Raw genomic sequence first — 21,167 nt, forward strand, 5'->3', positions numbered from 1 at the left:
AAACTATACATCCTACAGCGAAGATCTTTATATTGTGAGAATCACAAGACCCAGACCTAGATTTTGATGTATAGTATGTCTCTGAAATATTAAAAATGAAGGCACAGTCGCAGTTTAGAAATTGCCCTTCAAATTTGGAGGGGGCTAGAGTGTAGTTTCAATGAATGTCAATGGACGGCGTGAGTTGCAAACAAATGGTCATATTGTGAAAACTATCAGGACTATGGCTTAGCCGTGGACATGTTTAGTGGCAGCAGGGATAGCTGAACGTTTTGATATAAGGTTTGTGTAGGTGGGCTTGAAAATGAGGGAGTGGCGGCAGTTTAGAAATCATGTTCTGATTTTCCAGCTTTTGTCATCTCCCACTCTAGTTTCCCCATTCATTCCTATGGGACCAATTTCGCCGCAAAAACGACGATATTTCGTGAACCATTTGGCGAAACATTCCACAAAGTAATAGCACACCATTCGGGAACAATCCGCACGTTTCGGTATATTACTTGTCTATGTAGTGTAAAAACTGTGGGAGGAGTTAGGGTGGTAAATTTGGCTATAATAATAAGAATAATATATATGTGAGATAACAGTAAGTGGTCTTGCTATGCAAGAACACTTAACTAGAAAAGCTACAATTTCTGGGGAAATTGTGTGAAGTGTTCTTGCCTCCACCAGTAGTCTACAAGCATTATCAAGCCTAGCAGATGAAGGTATGACCACATGCATTTGGGGGGGTCTCAGCATCTTGTGTTTACAACCACTGTTTCCTAGCAACGCTCATGTCCTGTTTATGCTTCACAAATACTGCTCAATACACAATACACAGGACCATGATAGATGTAGTAACTGTGCAGAAATTCAAATGGCTGTATTTTAAAAACTATAAATTACAGCGATGATCTTTATATTGTGAGAATCACAAGACCCAGACCTAGATTTTGATGTGTAGTATGTCTCTGAAATATTAAATGGAGGCACAGTCGCAGTTTAGAAATTGCCCTTCAAATTTGAAGGGGCTAGAGTGTAGTTTCAATGAATGTTAATGGACGGCATGAGTTGCAAACAAATGGTCATATTGTGAAAACTATCAGGAGTATGGCTTAGTTGTGGACATGTTTAGTGGCAGCAGGGATAGCTGAACGTTTTGATATAAGATTTGTGTAGGTGGGCTTAAAAATGAGGGAGTGGTGGCAGTTTAGAAATCATGTCCTGATTTTTCAGCTTTTGTCACCTCACACTCTAGTTTTGAACATTTCCCCATTCATTCCTATGGGACAAATTTCACCGCAAAAATGACGATATTTCATGAACCATTTGACAAAACGTTCCACAAAGTAATAGCACACCATTCGGGAACAATCCGCACGTTTCGGTATATTACTTGTCTATGTAGTGTCAAAACTGTGGGAGGAGTTAGGGTGGTAAATTTGGCTATAATAATAAGAATAATATATATGTGAGATAACAATAAGTGGTCTTGCTATGCAAGAACACTTAATAATATATATATGAGATAACAGTAAGTGGTCTTGCTATGCAAGAACACTTAAATAATAGGAATAATATATATGTGAGATAACAGTAAGTGGTCTTGCTATGCAAGAACACTTAATAATATATATGTGAGATAACAGTAAGTGGTCTTGCTATGCAAGAACACTTAATAACTAAAAAAGCTACAATTTCTGGGGAAATTGTGTGAAGTGTTCTTGCCTCTACAACTGGAGTGGGCGGAGTAACTAGGTGGAGTGGCTTGAGTAACTGTGAAAAGTGTTAAAAAGCTTAATATTTTAAAAAGTATAAATAGTAGTAAAAAAGTTGAAGTCCCATCATTAGCTGAAAGAGCTGAACATTTTTTTCAAAAATTATTTTTTTTTTCAAAAATGATTTTTTTTAAATGATTTTTTTTTTAAATGATTTTTTTTTCAAAAATGATTTTTTTTATTTTTTCAAAAATATTTTTTTTTTTTCAAAAATAAATTTTTTTTTCTCAATAATATTTTTTTTTTTCAAATATTTTTTTTTTTCAAAAATGATTTTTTTTTTCAAAAATATTTTTTTTTTATGGGGCGGTCATAATGTTTTGGCTGATCATGGGGTTGTCAGCTTTTGTCACCTCCCACTCTAGTTTTGAACGTTTCGCCATTCATTCCTATGGGACCAATTTCGTCGCAAAAACGACGATATTTCGTGAACCATTCGGCGAAACGTTCCAGAAAGTAATAGCACACCAATTAAATGACATCGAGGCCGGATTCACACTGGTATATTTCAGCTTTTCACAAAGTTCCACAAGGTAATAGCACACCAATTAAATGACATTGAACATTTCGCCATTCATTCCTAAGGGACCAATTTCGCCGCAAAAACTACGATATTTCGTGAACCATTTGGTGAAACGTTCCACAAAGTAATAGCACATCAATCGGGAACAATCCGCACGTTTCGGTATATTACTTGTCTCTGTAGTGTAAAAACTGTGGGAGGAGTCTACAAGCATTATCAAGTCTAGCAGATGAAGTCACATGCATTTGGGGTGTCTCAGCATCTTGTGTTTACAACCACTGTTTCCTAGCAACGCTCATGTCCTGTTTATGCTTCACAAATACTGCTCCATACACAATAGACAGGATAATGAAAGATTTAACAACTGTGCAGTAATTCAAATGGCCGTATTTTAAAAACTATACATCCTACAGCGAAGATCTTTATATTGTGAGAATCACAAGACCCAGACCTAGATTTTGATGTATAGTATGTCTCTGAAATATTAAAAATGGAGGCACGGTCGCAGTTTAGAAATTGCCCTTCAAATTTGAAGGGGCTAGAGTGTAGTTTCAATGAATGTCAATGGACGGCGTGAGTTGCAAACAAATGGTCATATTGTGAAAACTATCAGGACTATGGCTTAGCCGTGGACATGTTTAGTGGCAGCAGGGATAGCTGAACGTTTTGATATAAGATTTGTGTAGGTGGGCTTGAAAATGAGGGAGTGGCGGCAGTTTAGAAATCATGTTCTGATTTTTCAGCTTTTGTCACCTCCCACTCTAGTTTCCCCATTCATTCCTATGGGACCAATTTCGCTGCAAAAATGACGATATTTCGTGAACCATTGGGCGAAACGTTCCACAAAATAATAGCACACCATTTGGGAACAATCCGCACGTTTCGGTATATTACTTGTCTATGTAGTGTAAAAACTGTGGGAGGAGTTAGGGTGGTAAATAGGGCTGCAACTAACGATTATTTTCATAATCGATTAGTTGGCCGATTATTGTTTCGATTAATCGATTATTCGGTTAATAACCTAAAAAAAAAGTGTGGTGTATAATTTAGTTTAATATTTAAAGTTTAAAAAAAAGGAAATGTATTTCTAAATATCTCAATGCAGTGGTAAATATAAATTACCAACTTTATGGTTAGGGAGCAAAAGCTCTAATCCACTCTGAGAATAAGACAGAGGAGATATACTGTAGTGTATAGTATATACAATTAGAAGAGATATACTGTATATACAATTAGAAGAGATCTACTGTATATACTATTAGAGGAGATCTACTGTATATACTATTAGAGGAGATCTACTGTATATACTATTAGAGGAGATCTACTGTATATGCTATTAGAGGAGATCTACTGTACATACTATTAGAGGAGATCTATTGTACATACTATTAGAAGAGATACTTTATATACTATTAGAGCATATATACTATTAAAGGGTGAATCTGGTAAATATCATCAGACTCAGACATCAATTTTTTTTCATTCTTTCATTCAGTGAATGTACAAAGATTTTTCGTCTGAATATTCTCGTCTGAAAATTGACTTGGCTGAAAAAAGCATAGATGTGAATGTGTCCCATAGGAAACCATGTAAATGAACTGTAGTGCGTTTATGCAAAAAGCACCAAAAAACACACATAGATGTGAAGCAGGTCTAAGACGTTTAGTAACATAATGGGGTTAATAAAAATAAAATGGGCCTTTAGATAATCACTACTGTAAGGGGTTCATTTTTTTTACTGTAGAACTGTGAAATTTTGATTTACAGTAGCAATTATTTGCTCTTTTTGTGCTATAAAGGGCTCATTTTAGTTTTTTTTAACCCCATTATGTTACTGTCCGATTAATCGATTATGAAAATAGTAATCGATTAATTTCATAATCGATTAATCGATTAGTTGTTTCAGCCCTAGTGGTAAATTTGGCTATAGTAATAACTAGAAAATGCATTTCCTGGGGAAAATGCGTGGGAATGCTGAATAGCTAAATTGCTAAAACGGCCGCCATCAAAACTGCCCCATCATATTGCCACCATCAAAACTGCCCCCATCATATTGCCATCAAAACTGCCCCATTAGAATTTCCCCATCAAAATTGTCCCCATCAAAACTGCCCCATCAGAATTGCCCCATCAAAACTAAAAGTAATTTTTTTTTCAAAAGTAATTTTTTTTTTTCAAAAATGATTTTTTTTTTCAAAAATATATTTTTTTTCCAAAAATATATTTTTTTTTTCAAAAATATTTTTTTTTTCAAAAATAATTGCTGAATAGCTAAATTGCTAAAACGACCGCCATCAAAACTGCCCCATCATACTGCCATCAAAACTGCCCCATCAAAATTGTCCCCATTAAAACTGCCCCATCATATTGCCACTATCAAAACTGCCCCCATCAAAACTGCCCCATCATACTGCCATCAAAACTGCCCCATCAAAATTGTCCCCATTAAAACTGCCCCCATCATATTGCCACCATCAAAACTGCCCCATCATATTGCCACCATCAAAACTGCCCCATCAGAATTGCCCCATCAAAACTGCCCCATTATATTGCCACCATCAAAACTGCCCCATCAGAATTACCCCATCAAAACTGCCCCATCATATTCCTCTATTATAAATCAGTACATGGTGTGTCTGTCCCCTCCCCCCGGGCTCTGTAATCAGAGCTGAGATGCTCCAGCCACCTCCCCCCCTGTGTATAACAGAAGCTTTGGTAACCATGGCAACAAAACAAACACAGTACACTCTGATTAATGGCTAAAATTTCCTGAAATGACCTCTAAACAAAAAGCCTTTTCTCAAAAACTATAAATCCTACAGCGAAGATCTTTATATTGTGAGAATCACAAGACCCAGACCTAGATTTTGATGTATAGTATGTCTCTGAAATATTAAAAATGGAGGCACAGTCGCAGTTTAGAAATTGCCCTTCAAATTTGAAGGGGCTAGAGTGTAGTTTCAATGAATGTCAATGGACGGTGTGAGTTGCAAACAAATGGTCATATTGTGAAAACTATCAGGACTATGGCTTAGCCGTGGACATGTTTAGTAGCAGCAGGGATAGCTCAACGTTTTGATATAAGATTTGTGTAGGTGGGCTTGAAAATGAGAGAGTGGCGGCAGTTTAGAAATCATGTTCTGATTTTTCACCTTTTGTCACCTTCCACTCTAGTTTCCCCATTCACTCCTATGGGACCAATTTCGCCGCAAAAACTACGATATTTCGTGAACCATTCGGCGAAACATTCCACAAAATAATAGCACACCATTCGGGAACAATCCGCACGTTTTGGTATATTACTTGTCTATGTAGTGTAAAAAAAGTGGGAGGAGTTAGGGTGGTAAATTTGGCTATAATAATAAGAATAACTAGAAAATGCATTTCCTGGGGAAAATGCGTGGGAATGCTGAATAGCTAAATTGCTAAAATGGCCGCCATCAAAACTGCCCCATCATACTGCCATCAAAACTGCCCCATCATACTGCCATCAAAACTGCCCCATCAGAATTGCCCCATCAAAATTGTCCCCATTAAAACTGCCCCATCATATTGCCACCATCAAAACTGCCCCATCAGAATTGCCCCATCAAAACTGCCCCATCATATTGCCACCATCAAAACTGCCCCCATCAAAACTGCCCCATCATATTGCCACCTTTAAAACTGCTCCATAAAAATTGTCCCCATCAAAACTGCCCCATCATATTGCCACCATCAAAACTGCCCCATCATAATTGCCACCAATAAAACTGCCCCATCATAATTGCCCCATCAAAACTGCCCCATCAGAATTGCCCTATCAAAACTGCCCCATCATATTCCTCTATTATAAATCAGTACATGGTGTGTCTGTCCCCTCCCCCGGGCTCTGTAATCAGAGCTGAGATGCTCCAGCCACCTCCCCCCTGTGTATAACAGAAGCTTTGGTAACCATGGCAACAAAACAAACACAGTACACTCTGATTAATGGCTAAAATTTCCTGAAATGACCTCTAAACAAAAAGCTTTTTCTCAAAAACTGTAAAAGATATCAAACTGAAAAGATATAGCCAGATAGCTGAATATTTTGTGAACATTTTAAAGTTTGTTTGGTGTCTCTAGGTGAAAGTATGAAGGAGCTGAAACTTTTGGGAGCGGAAGAAGAATTTAAGGATTTCAAGCATGCTCCCATTGACTTCAATGTTAAAAAAAAGTGTTAAAAAGCTTAATATTTTAAAAAGTATAAATGGTAGAAGAAAAGTTGAAAAAGAGCACACCTCAGCTAAGAGAGACGAACATTTTAATAGTTGAATGGTTTTAATAGCTGAAAGTATGTAGAAGTTACGCAGAACCAAAAAACGTACGGAATAAAATTAAAACTAGAAAATGCATTTCCTGGGGAAAATGCGTGGGAATGCTGAATAGCTAAATTGCTAAAATGGCCGCCATCAAAACTGCCCCATCATATTGCCACCATCAAAACTGCCCCATCAGAATTGCCCCATCAAAACTGCCCCATCATATTGCCACCATCAAAACTGCCCCATCATTTTGCCACCATCAAAACTGCTCCATTAAAATTGTCCCCATCAAAACTGCCCCATCATATTGCCACCATGAAAACTGCCCCATCAGAATTGCCCTATCAAAACTGCCCCATCATATTGCCACCATCAAAACTGCCCCCAGCAAAACTGCCCCATCATATTGCCACCTTTAAAACTGCTCCATAAAAATTGTCCCCATCAAAACTGCCCCATCATATTGCCACCATCAAAACTGCCCCATCAGAATTGCCCCATCAAAATTGTCCCCATCAAAACTGCCCCTTCATATTGACACCATCAAAACTGCCCATATTGCCACCATCAAAACTGCCCCATCATGTTGCCACCATCAAAACTGCCTCCATCATATTGCCATCAAAACTGCCCCATCAGAATTGCCCCATCAAAACTGTCCCATCAGAATTACCCCATCAAAACTGTCCCATCAGAATTGCCCCATCAAAACTGTCCCATCAGAATTGCCCCATCAAAACTGCCCCATCATATTGCCACCATCAAAACTGCCCCATCAGAATTGTCCCATCAAAACTGCCCCATCATATTGCCACCTTTAAATCTGCTCCATAAAAATTGTCCCCATCAAAACTGCCCCATCATATTGCCACCATGAAAACTGCCCCATCAGAATTGCCCTATCAAAACTGCCCCATCATATTGCCACCATCAAAACTGCCCCCAGCAAAACTGCCCCTTCATATTGCCACCTTTAAAACTGCTCCATAAAAATTGTCCCCATTAAAACTGCCCCATCATATTGCCACCATCAAAACTGCCCCATCATATTGCCACCATCAAAACTGCCCCATCAGAATTGCCCCATCAAAATTGTCCCCATCAAAACTGCCCCTTCATATTGACACCATCAAAACTGCCCCATCAAAACTGCCCCATCATATTGCCACCATCAAAACTGCCCCATCATGTTGCCACCATCAAAACTGCCTCCATCATATTGCCATCAAAACTGCCCAATCAGAATTGCCCCATCAAAACTGTCCCATCAGAATTGCCTCATCAAAACTGCCCCATCATATTGCCACCATCAAAACTGCCCCATCATATTGCCACCATCAAAACTGCCCCATCAGAATTGTCCCATCAAAACTGCCCCATCATATTGCCACCATCAAAACTGCCCCATCAAAACTGCCCCATCATTTTCCTCTATTATAAATCAGTACATGGTGTGTCTGTCCCCTCCCCCGGGCTCTGTAATGAGCTGAGATGCTCCAGCCACCTTCCCCCCTGTGTATAACAGAAGCTTTGGTAACCATGGCAACAAAACAAACACAGTACACTCTGATTAATGGCTAAAATTTCCTGAAATGACCTCTAAACAAAAAGCTTTTTCTCAAAAACTGTAAAAGATATCAAACTGAAAAGATGTAACCAGATAGCTGAATATTTTGTGAACATTTTAAAGTTTTTTTGGGGTCTGTAGGTGAAAGTATGAAGGAGCTGAAACTTTTGGGAGCGGAAGAAGATTTTAAGTTTCTGAAGCATGCTCCCATTGACTTCAATGTTAAAAAAAAGTGATAAAAAGCTTAATATTTTAAAAAGTATAAATGGTAGAAAAAAAGTTGAAAAAGAGCACACCTCAGCTAAAAGAGACGAACATTTTGATAGTTGAATGGTTTTAATAGCTGAAAGTATGCAGAAGTTACGCAGAACCAAAAAACGTACGGAATAAAATTAAAATTAAAATTAAAATGAAAAATAAATAAAATTGAATAACAATAGTGGGACTGCTAAAGCATTCCCACTAATTAAAAATAAATAAAATTGAATAACAATAGTGGGACTGCTAAAGCAGTCCCACTAATAAGAATAATATATATGTGAGATAACAGTAAGTGGTCTTGCTATGCAAGAACACTTAATAAGAATAATATATATGTGAGATAACAGTAAGTGGTCTTGCTATGCAAGAACACTTAATTAACCCCACTGTCTTAAGTCTCCAAGTCTGTGCACATGCTGGCTCAAGGATGGGTTTGGACATACTCATAACTGAAAATGGGCAAGTTTGTTGGTAACTTTTACCCTGGATGGATTTCTTCTTTAACCACTTCCCGCCCGCCCTATAGCGGATTGACGTCCGGGAAGTGGTTGTGTTATCCTGACTGGACGTCATATGACGTCCAGCAGGATAACATGCCGCAACGCGCCCCCGGGGGCGCGCATCGCGGCGATCGGTGGAGCGGTGTGTCAGTCTGACACACCGCTACACTGATCTTGGTAAAAAGCCTCCGGCGGAGGCTCTTTACCACGTGATCAGCCGTGTCCAATCACGGCTGATCACGCTGTCAATAGGAAGAGCCGTTGATCGGCTCTTCCTCACTCGCGTCTGACAGACGCAAGTAGAGGAGAGCTGATCGGTGGCTCTCCTGGCAGGGGGGGTCTGCGCTGATTGTTTATCAGCGCAGCCCCCCCGCAGATCACCCCACTGGACTACCAGGGATGCCACTAGGACCACCAGGGAAGGGGCAACGTGGATGGCCAGGTATGTACCCCATGGCCATCCACATGTGCCCAATCTGTGCCAATCAGTGCCCACAAATGGGCACTGATTGGCACTATTATGCCAAAGATCTGCCCAGCAATGACCAGATCTGCCCAGCAATGCTATATCAGTGCCACCTGTCATTGCCCATCTGTGCCACCTGTCATTGCCCATCGGTGCCACCTGTCAGTGCCCATCGGTGCCACCTGTCAGTGCCCATCGGTGCCCATCAGTGCCCACCTATCAGTGCCCATCAGTGCCACACATCAGTGCCACACATAAGTACCCATCAGTGCCACCCATATATGCCAATCAATGCCACCTACGAGTGCCCATCAGTGCCGCCTATGTGTGCCCATCAGTGCCACCTATGAGTGCCCATCAGTGCCGCATACCAGTGCCACCTATCAGTGCCCATCAGTGCCACCTATCAGTGCCCATCAGTGCCACCTATCAGTGCCCATCAGTGCCGCCTATCAGTGCCCATCATCAGTGCCCGTTAGTGCCACCTCATCAGTGCCACCTCATTGGTGCCACCTCATCGGTGCCCATCAGTGCCGCCGTATCAGTGCCCATCAGTGCAGCTATATCAGTGCCCATTATTGAAAGAGAAAGCGTACTTATTTACAAAAAAATTTAACAGAAACAAAGAAAAACTTGTTTTTTTTCGAAATTTTCGGTCTTTTTTTATTTGTTGCGCAAAAAATAAAAACCGCAGAGGTGATCAAATACCACCAAAAGAAAGCTCTATTTGTGGGAACAAAATGATAAAAAAATTGTTTGGGTACAGTGTAGCATGGCCGCGCAATTGTCATTCAAATTGCAACAGCGCTGAAAGGTGAAAATTGGGCTGGGCGGGAAGGTGTCTAAGTGCCTGGTATTGAAGTGGTTAAATAAAAATAGGGAGGGGATTCTTTCAAATTTTAACAAACAACTGAATACCAGGAGCTACAGTATTAGGCTAGGTTCGCACTGCTGCAATACAATTTTGATCAGACTTGCGATTATGTAGTGCTACTTGGATACAACTTTAATAAGGCTTGTATAGTCTATGGGTCCAAAATCTAACTGAAATCACTCCAAAGTAGTACAGGAACCTTTTCCAAAAGCACTCTCTGTGCTGAGTCACATTGATGTGAATGGACACTGTTGAAAACAATGCGATTTCCCTTGTCATGGGACTCTGTGGGGTTCAGTTACTAAAACTAGAGTGCGCAAAAGCTGGTGCAGCTCTGCATAGAAACCAATTAGCTTCTAGTTTTTTTTTTTTGTCAAAGCTTAACTAAACAAGCTGAAGTAAGAAGCCAACTGTCTACTATGCACGGATGCACCAGATTTTGTACTCTCTAGTTTTAGTAAATCAACCCCTGTGCGACTCAAGTTTCATCTGAATAGTGTAAACCAGGCCTTGGAGTCAGCCAGCTGCACCAATCTTTTCATCCATCAAAAAAGATATCTTAGCTGATTTGGTCATTTCCTTTTCCATAAACATCATAGCAATATTATTTTGGTGTGTGCTGCCCTTCATTGGGAATAAACCATTACCTTGCATGCAACAAAATCATGACTTAAAGTGGACGTAAACCCAATGTCATCCTTTCTAAACTACTGCCATAGGGGTTATCTATAAGGATATACATGCCTCCTGCCTGTATCCTTACCTATCAAATGTCTCCCCTCTGTCTGTTATGAGAGCCGAAAAACTGCAGATTCTATGGGCGGGTCTGTTGTCTGGAGCTCGGTGGGTGGAGTCGTGATGTCAGTAGACTCCCCGCCCACCTCTACAATCCCCTTATCAATATGCATTTTCTCCTGTGTATTTCTTACACTGAACTTCTGCTATGATCTCTAACATCCAGTGAAAAGACAGGAAAGTAACCACATGACTTCAGCATGCCAAATCATGCTGAGGTGTGGAACAGCCAATCCTTGCAGAGCTGCTGAAGAAAGGAGTGGGGGAGGGAATTAAAAAATAATGCATGTCTTAGGCTAGTGCACGAGATATGTAAATCACCTGTCACTCACAGCAAGGGGGAGGATTTGACAAAGTTTTTCTCTGTTTGTCAAGTTTTATCTCAGTGAACAATAAAAGAGGATTGCTCAGAGCTGGATTAACTCTTTGTGGCAAGACTGGGCTCAAATGATAGAAAATCTTATACTCTACATTATGACAGCAAAAAAAAAAAAAAATAATAATTTCGGGTTTACATCCACTTTAAGGGGCCTTTTACAATTCTTTACAAATGATAACAAACTATGTTTGAGATCTGGAATGTAGAAGTACTTTAACTTACCCTGAAATGTGCTTTGGCAATAAAATAAGATTTCCGTGTGATTTCATGAAAAAACAGAAAAAAAAAAAAATTCAAATGCAAGATGGAAAAATAATATATAATAAAATAATAATAATAAAGAATAAGTATAATAAAAAAAGAACTTTAACAAATCACTGGGGTAAATTTTGGTCACTAGCTGAAGCTATTTCTCTACAGAGAGGAGAATATCGAAAGATTCATTGCGGGGGCTGGTACATTTGCAGCCATCTTTGTTTGAATTTTACATGCACTATACTTTATTACAAAAACTGAACCTGGCATACTTAAATCACAGGAGCAAGCAAATAATAAATACACATTTAATCCAGTTTTGCATTGCATATATTCATTAAAAACATAGTTAAATATAGGCTGTATGAATATTATAAAGACTCACTATATGCAGAATGTCCTCATATACTTACCTAGCTCTGTTTTAACTAAATGTAAAAGGATTATAGCCACCTATATCTAGAATATATATTTTATATGCAACAAGAACAAAAACCCTTTCTGGTTTTACTGCTAAATTAAAAAGATTTTCACTCACTTTCTGCTCTGCTGACAACAGTTTTCCCGGACAGGAAGTGAGAGGAAATCTACAATAGGGACACAGACAGAAATAGAAGGGTTTTAGCCTTCTACTACCCTACAATAAAAAGCATTTTTAATTCTGTCTTTGTTGATGCTGGAGATTCAGCTCACTGTTTAAACATTGTAACCAGGACAAGAAACAGTAAAACCTGACAGGGGTTCTAATCTATCCAAAAACTAAGCTTGACATACGCTTTAACATGTATGCATTTCAAATGAATATTTAGTACCCCATTTTTCAGCAATTAGTATCCATTTTTAAAAGTTGAAATTCACAGTACCTTGGCATTGGCGGAAGGGCACGTGGCGGTGCCTGGAAAGGAAAATCATTACACAGTTAATATTCTTTATTAAACAAAACTATTCTTGCCTACATATGATTTTACAAACGTCACATTTAGTACTGAATATTTGATTTGCCCCTGCAGATTTTCAGGGAAGGATCAAATTGGGTAAGAGATCATCAGAGTGAGGATATATTTCCCGAATGTAAACAGATGTTCCTAATCGGAGGGAGCCTTTGCAAAAGTCTCTTCGGCAATATAAATTTGATATATACGAAGATACATTGTGCAAATTGCATTGACTGTTAGCTTTGTAAATCCATCTATGTATGCAGGGGGCGAATGCCTGCCCCCCCCCCCCTCCTATTTGACTGCACATCCTTGGAAGCAATGTTGTGATGAGCATCAGAATGTCCCTTTTCTAATATGCTTGTGATTTATTTATATATATATATATATATATATATATATATATATATATATATATATATATATATATATATATATATATATATATATATTTTTTTTTTTTTTTTTTTTTTCACATTTGCAAAAAAGAAAAAAAAAAAAAAAAAAAAACACACAACTGGTGTTACCTATTGCAGCTCTAAAATCTCAATAGAAATCTGACAGCGAAATCCTAACACTGCTACTAATTTTGGCCAGCAATCATACCGTGCTAACAACCACTGATACATCCAGGAACTGACACTTCTATACACTTAACTTAGAGATGGAATTATTAACTTTTTCTACATTATCCTGAAACATAGTCAAAGGGTTGCAGCTACATCAGTGATGCCAATTGAAAAACTTTTGTGCAGACCACAAGACAAGCAACTACTCTGGTAAAAATGACAGTTATATGATTTCAAGTAGATTATTTATTTACAATGTATAAAGTTCCCAGATTAATGAGAAGAACAGAAAATCGAAATTCACGCACTTACCACTTGCTTTTTTCCCATTATCAAAAGTCAATGCTCATGTAGGATGCTGGAAAGTTCCTTTACACAACACAGCTAAAGGCAGATCTCCTTAATCCCCCCTCCCTCCCGAAATATCCCTTCAGATAAACTCCTGGATTATAAAGGTTAGAACCTTCTGTCCTTTATGAAACAGGTCACAGCCTTTATACAACCAGAAGACACAATCATCACAACAATGGCTACCAACCCTTGTACTTGTAAGAATCTACAGGACTTGATCATTGATCCATTTGTAAATAAGGAAAGTCCCACTGAACATAACCAAATCCTCTACAAAATTAAATTCAATATTTTCTTTTCCTTCCTTGCATTTATCCTTCCTTTATATTCAGCACCAAAATTAAAAAGTTTTTTTTTTTTTTTCAAATCAGGTAAACATGATATTTTAAATATTAAAGTGTCACTCAACCCACATCATAGAAAAAAAACTATCAATAAATGCTGTATTAGGTTCTGTTCATACTCAGTCACTATGAGATTCCTTTTCTCTATTCTGCAAAAATCCTGGTCGATTCTGCTGCTCTCTAGCTCCAGCTTCTGTTAATGTCCCAAATTCAGCTAGGGATTTTGCAGAACAGTGTTGGCAGCTCTGCACATGCTCAGTTTTCAGTGAGTTCCTATGCTGAGCATTTTCTCCCTATCACATCTGAGCAGCCCATATGAGTCACATATGTGTTCATGGAGGCTTCACCTCCCTTTCATTCTAAGACACAGGCTGGAGGGATGTAACACAGACTGTGACTGGCAGAAACCAGCAAAACAATAATTTAATAAATTATTTAATTTCAAATATATACAGTATTTGTATGCCAATTTAAAAGTTTGACTTTTTTTAATTAAAATATTTACAGTGCCATCCTCCACATAATACTGTATGAATAACTGAACTATACTATATAAATTGGTAAACTTAACCACTTGCCGCCCGCCCTATTACAAAATGACGGTGGCAAAGTGATTTGATATCCCTGACCGGACGTCATATGACGTGATCAGGATATCGAGGGGGCGCGCATCGCGGCGATCGTTGTTGCGGGGTGTCAGCCTGACACCCTGCAACACCGATCTAGGTAAAGAGTCTCTGACGGAGACTCTTTACCACATGATCAGCCGTGTCCAATCACGGCTGATCACGATGTAAATAGGAAGAGCCGGTGATCGGCTTTTCCTCACTCGCGTCTGACAGACGCGAGTAGAGGAGAGCGGATCGGCTGCTCTCCTGACAGGGGGGGGTCTGTGCTGATTGTTTATCAGCAAAGCCCCCCCCTCGGATCCCACCCAGGACCACCAGGGAAGCCGCCTAGGACCACCAGGGAAGCCAGCCACACTGGACCACCAGGTATGCTCCCTAGACCCCCAGGGAAATACTAATCAGTGCAAAGGCAGCTGCCAATCAATGCCCAGGCAGCTGCCAATCAGTGCCCACTCCAATGCCTACCACTGCCAGTGCCACCAGGGAAGCCTATCAGTGCCTCATATCAGTGCCGCGTATCAGTGCCCATCAGTGCCGCCTATCAGTGCCACCCTATCAGTGCCCAGCAGTGCCACCTTTCAGTGGCCAGCAGTGTCGCCTATCAGTGCCCATCAGTGTCACCTATCAGTGCCCATCAGTGCCAACCAGTGCCACCCATGAGTGCCCATCAGTGCCGCCTATCAATGCCCATCAGTGCTGCATATCAGTGCCAACCATCAGTGCCACCTACCAGTGCCCATCAGTGCCGCATATCAGTGCCCATCCTCAGTGCCCGTCAGTGCCCGCTCATTAGTGCCGCCGTATCAGTGCCCATCAGTGAAAGAGAAAACTTACTTATTTACAATTTTTTTTAACAAAAACAAAAGCAAAACTTTTATTTTTTTCAAAATTTTCGGTCTTTTTTTATTTGTGTAGCAAAAAATAAAAAAACGCAGAGGTGATCAAATACCACCAAAAGAAAGCTCTATTTGTGAGAACAAAATGATAAAAATTTAGTTTGGGTACAGTGTAGCATCACCGCGCAATTGTCATTCAAACTGCGACAGCACTGAAAGCTGAAAACTGGTCTGAGCAGGAAGATGTCTAAGTGCCCTGTATTGAAATAGTTAAAATAAAGTATTTGGTTTTTTTTTGTTTTTTTTAAAGCGGAGTTCCGCCAAATTTTTTTTTTTTTTTTAAGTCAGCAGCTACAAATATTGCAGCTGCTGACTTTTAAAATATGGACACTCACCTGTCCAGGGCACCCCCGATGTCGGCACCCGAAGCCGATCTGTCCCTCGGCTCTCGGGTGGAGGAGCCACCATCTTCGCTTAGGGAATCAGGAAGTGAAGCTTTGTGGCTTCACAGCCTGGTTCCCTACTGTGCATGCGCGAATTACGCTGCGCAATCCCACTGGTCCCTGCTGTCTTCTGGGACCTGTGCGTCTCCCAGAAGACAGCGGGGGGGGGGGATGGAGGAGGCGCCAGCTCTGGCATAGATATCTGCGGATACTGCGGCTATCTATGCCCGGAAGTGGGAGCAAATACCTGGATTATATAGGTATCTGCTCTCCCCTCCCCCCTGAAAGGTGCCAAATGTGACACAGGAAGGGGGGTGGGGGAGGATTCCATTTTTGGGTGGAACTCCACTTTAAGCTGTAAATCTCCGAAATTAAATAAGAACAAAGCTTATCCCTCTATAGTGTGTACTTGTCTCAATTAAAGTGATTGTAAAGGCTTGCTTTTTCTGTTTTAAAAATAATAAACATACTTACCTGCTCTGTGCAATGGTTTTGCACAGAGCAGCCCCGCTCTCTTCCGGCTTACAGTCTGCAGTGAAAACAGGGTCAGCAATTTCAGTACAGGAGAGGAACCTGTACAATTGTGCAAGACTGAAGGCTGGAAGTCAGCTTTAAAGGCTCTATTCTCACCTGGGAGTAGCAGAAACGTGGGCAGAAATTAGCATTTTGCGACACACTTGCAGTGCCATTATTTCTTACTGGCGCCCCAAATGTGAGTAGCCATTTCCATGTGAAAAAAAACGTGCAACACAAAACGCACTTGGTTCAGTGCCACAATTTGGTACGTAAGATTTTTTAGCACGTTTTTGGAGCGGAGGAAGGCCCATTCAAATGAACACTCATAAAACATGTTATAAAAACACCCGAAGAACCAGGGGTGGGTTCTCTGGGTGACATCGGATGGCCACGCCCATGGCTATATAAGAAAAGGCAAACAGCGGGAGACACGCCCAGTATAGGTTTTGAATATTACTTGTGAGAAGCAAACAGTGGGGAACCAGGAAATGTATGGTTTTAGGATAGATCAATTGGGAACAAATTGTCTCTATTTGGATTAACGGTGTCCCCGGCAAATAGCAGTAGTGTGTTTCCAGCAAGGCTGGAAGACACAGGGGAACATGTAATTTCCTGTGGCTGCTGACTGCAATGTCTCAAGTGTAATGAATGAACTTGTCAGGTGAGGCTATTTAAGAGCTAGGAACACTCAGCTCCCCACCTACTAAGGAAGCCCAACAGGAGGGTGGAGCCGAGCCTGTGACATCACACCACCGCCACAGTCGGGTTTGTAGTGGTGAGCTGGCTGACAAGTATTCACAAAAGCACACGTTGTTTGTTCTTGTAAATGTGTTTTTTGTTCTTGTAAAAAAGTGTTTTAAATTGTGGGGGACAATAAACCTGTTCTTATTTATACGGAGAGCACTATGGTGGTGGAAATTGTGAGAGGAGAAAGAGCATTTTTCTGGATTAAGGAGACGTTTGTCTGGATCTGACAGTTTCATTTGGAGGATATTGATGAGCATTTTATTACTCTTTGGGAAGTGAGTAGGTGTTCTATTGAATAGTGCAGATCGTTGGATAATGCCTCCGACGATCTGCGCATGCGCAGGACGCAACGTCACACCAGCTGATGTTGATCAGCTGGTGTGACGTCACTGTGCATGCGCAGATCGTCTGAGGCATTATCCGACAATCTGCAAAGCACAGAGGGAGAATCAAATTGTCAGATTCTACCTTGCTCTCTGTGCGCATACGCGAGACTTGAGCGACGTCATAGATGGAGTTACAGGTGGAAAACTACTGTTGTTGGGTGGATGTGTTGCAGGGTGGATCCTGCACAGCGGTTTTGGGGGCGGATGTGTTGCAGGATGGTGTCAAGCATGCGCAGAGACAGCGATGCAGAATCTGACAATTAGTTTCTCCCTCCGCGCTTTGCAGACCGTCAGATAAAGAGCATCCGACAATCTGCGCATGGGCAGTGTTGACAGCACGTCAGCTGATCAGCATATCAGCTGGAGTGAAGTTACATCCTGCACAAGCGTAGATCGTTGAAGGCATTATCCGACGAGATGCACTATTCGACAGAACACAGGCATTTCAGCTGGTGGTGGATCACTTGTCACAAGAAATTTGTTTCAATGTTCACATAAGACCCCTTTCACGCGATCTGACCGTCTATCCGTTTTTCATCCATCCATCAACGGACGACAATGCACTCCTATCAGTTACCATCCATTAACCTCCACTTCCGATCTTGTCCGTTTTTTCAAACGTACGAGGTTACGTCGAGATCCGTGAAAACGGATATTAACTGACAATGTTTGTCAACGTCCGATCAGTTAAGATCCGTTTTGAAGAAATAAAATTATTTTTTTGTTTATATGTGAACTCAACCTATGAACCAGGCAGTATTTGAAGAATAGGAAGTACGTCCCCAAGGAGAAACCTAGCTAGAGATGTCTCCCAGGAGCAACTAATAAACCTGGTGCATGAAAGGCCAGGCTTGTGGGATCCACAGTGACAAAATTGTTGGAATCCATCGCACTACACAGATGGCACACACAAGGACAAAGCAAGGACAAGTCACTCACTGAAAACTGCAATGCAGCATGGGAGGAGCAATGCTTTCTGGGTAATGTCATCAAAGCCACAGAAAATGCTGTAAACGGATCAAAAAGGATACAAAAACTGATGTAAATGGGTAAATTAAAGGATGTTAACGGAACGGCAGACGGATGAAGATGGATGAAGCAACGGATAAGAACTGATACGTTTTTAACGTGGCTAAACTGACACGTGTGAATGAGGCCTAAGGAGTCTGTTTGTTTATTTACACAAGAAGCACGGGGCGCTGGACTGTTTTGATACATGTATTTATATTTGAATGGACTTTATGTAAAAGATTTTTATGAGTTTGGGAGTGTTGCGCTGCACTATATAAAGAGAATTACTAGTTTGTTTTATATAATATATTGAACTAAGGTTTTGCAGCGCCGATTGTATTAACACATTATTTATCGCGTGTGCATTAACACACCGCAAGGAATCGCTTCAGAGCTTGAAAGCTATTCTCTTCTTTGCATTCTTTATAATTCTGTGTGCCAACTCTTAATGGACAGCTGAGTAGGCCCCTGCCTGTCTATAAAGATACAAAGTTTAGAAGAACCATTTTTTTTGTGGGTTTTTTCAGCTTTAACCCGTTGCGGACTGCCCACCATAGATTTACTGCGGCAGGCGCAAGATCAGGTACCTAGTACGTGATCTGGTACCTCTGGATCTTGCAACAGAGCGGGTCTGCTGGCGACCCCCTCTTCCTGTGGTCGGACACAGCAAGAGCCAATCAGCAAGCCCGGCAGACGCAATGTTCACCGGGACCCATCGATCATTCCGGAGAACAAGGCAGATCGCAGTTCTGTGAGAGGGGAATGTGCTGATCCTGTGTTCCTGCTAAGCAGGAACATGGATCTTTACCTTCCCCCAGTCAAAGCACCTTCCCCACAGTTAGTAATCACACCTAGGGAACACATTTAACCCTTTGATTGCCCCTGAAGTTAAACCCTCTCCCTGACAGTGTCATTAGTACAGTAACAGTGCATATTTGTTAGCACTAATCACTGTATTAGTGTCACTGGTTCTCAAAAATTGTCCGATTTGTCTGCCGCAATATCGCAGTCCCACTATAAAAGTTGCTGACCGCCGCCATTACTAGTAAAAAATAAATAAAAATATACCATAGTTTGTAGCTGCTATAAAACTTTTGCGCAAAGCTATCAATATACACCTATTGAGCTTTTTTTTTTTAACCAAAAATATGTAGCAGAATACATATTGGCCTAAACTGATGACGAAATTCGATTTTTTTACATTTTTTTATTGGGACTGTTTTGAAGCAGAAAGTAAAAAAATACTGTTTTTCAAAATTGTCAAATTTTTTTTGTATATGGCGCAAAGAATAAAAACCGCAAGGGGGATCAATTATCACCAAAAGAAAGCTCTATTTGTGGGGGGGGGGGGGGGGAAGGACATAAATTGTATTAGTGTACAGCATTGCATGCCTGCGCAATTGTCAGTTAAAGTAGCACAGTGTCATACCGCACAAAATGGCCTGGTCTTGAGGGGGGTAAATCTTCCGGGGCTGAAGTGGTTAAAGCAAGACAAATAGGACAAAAATATGGAGAAACAGTGACACCGGTAAACCTACTGTGCCATTCATTTTATCAGTGACACCGGTAAACCAATTTAGGGAATAATGCAATCCCATTGAACTGCCCTTATACACATTGAGGTCAATGCACTAAGCTGCCTGATTTATTTGAATCGTGTTCTTTATTTGTTCGTGATTTTTATTTTTTTTTAATTCAAACATTAAATTCAAATACCAAAATTTTGCATAGGTATGGAATTGGTTTCTCTGTTAAAATGAATAACTACTAAAACCCTTTATGCCTCATAAATTGCTGTGTTATGTCATGATTAAACTGACACTAAACAATACCTTTATTCTCCAAAAACAATCCATACACATCCACTACTTCATGGCCCTGTAATCAATTTTTTATGAAACTTGTATGTCTTCCTCCGTGAACTCCCAAATCTCTCCTCCCCCCCTGATTTCTGTTGGTTTGGAATAAGAAGTACACACTAGTTGGGGTCATGTGAGATGCTCTGTGCACAATACAAATCCCATAGTCCACCTTGGCAGTGAGCAAGAGAGGCGACTATGTTCCTACGTACAGTGAGCCCATAGAGGAGAAACGTAGCCACCCTGTAATAGGAAGCCGGACCACAGGAACCAAAAACAATGAATCTGGAGATTTGGGGAAGGGGAGACCAATTAAAGGTAGTGCTTTTAAGTAGAGCTTACTCACACTTACGGCCCTTTCACATGGGTGGACCGATTGCACCCCCCATTGTCCTCTATGGAGCGGTGGGTGTCTGTATCTTTTGACACCAGCCGACATCCAATCCGCTAAAAACAGACAGATGGGGATCCATTCCCTATCCATCTGGCAGATTGGATCGGGTGGCAGTCGAATGTAAATGGACAGGCGGTCTGTTTACATCTGACCACCCATAGAGAAAAGCGGGATGTGTCTGCTCTGCATAAGAGGAGCAGGCACGGACCAGGGGACAGATTTCCCACTGAGCAGGTGGACTAAAGAGCAGCCTGTCACGTGTGAAATGGGCCTTATCACATTTACCAATTCCATCACGATAAACGCCGGTCATCGATAGGACACACAGAAAACAACTGCAACACATCTGGGAGCTACGGTAAAATGCATATACAGTATTAACATTTTACCTGAGAGGCACCACATATCACTGCACTACTGTGCAAAGACATCAATAAAATGTCACTTTTGACATTCCTAACAAAAAAAAAAAAAAGAAAGTGTG

The 21,167-nt window shown here is 40.7% G+C and overlaps 1 protein-coding gene across 1 annotated transcript in view; it reads right to left on the reverse strand.

Moving 5' to 3' along the window:
* TMEM237 (transmembrane protein 237) overlaps positions 1-16,435 on the reverse strand; it is a 100,333-nt gene extending 83,898 nt beyond the window's left edge. The window contains exons 1-2 of the mRNA XM_073635217.1: positions 16,401-16,435; positions 12,527-12,558 (exon numbers count right to left, since the gene is read on the reverse strand). Of these exons, the coding sequence (XP_073491318.1) occupies positions 12,527-12,558; positions 16,401-16,435 (67 nt within the window). The remainder of the gene's footprint in view (positions 1-12,526; positions 12,559-16,400) is intronic.
* Positions 16,436-21,167: the final 4,732 nt, after the last annotated feature.

Source organism: Aquarana catesbeiana, linkage group LG06, assembly GCF_042186555.1.
Source record: "Aquarana catesbeiana isolate 2022-GZ linkage group LG06, ASM4218655v1, whole genome shotgun sequence".
Taxonomy (NCBI): Eukaryota; Metazoa; Chordata; class Amphibia; order Anura; family Ranidae; genus Aquarana; species Aquarana catesbeiana.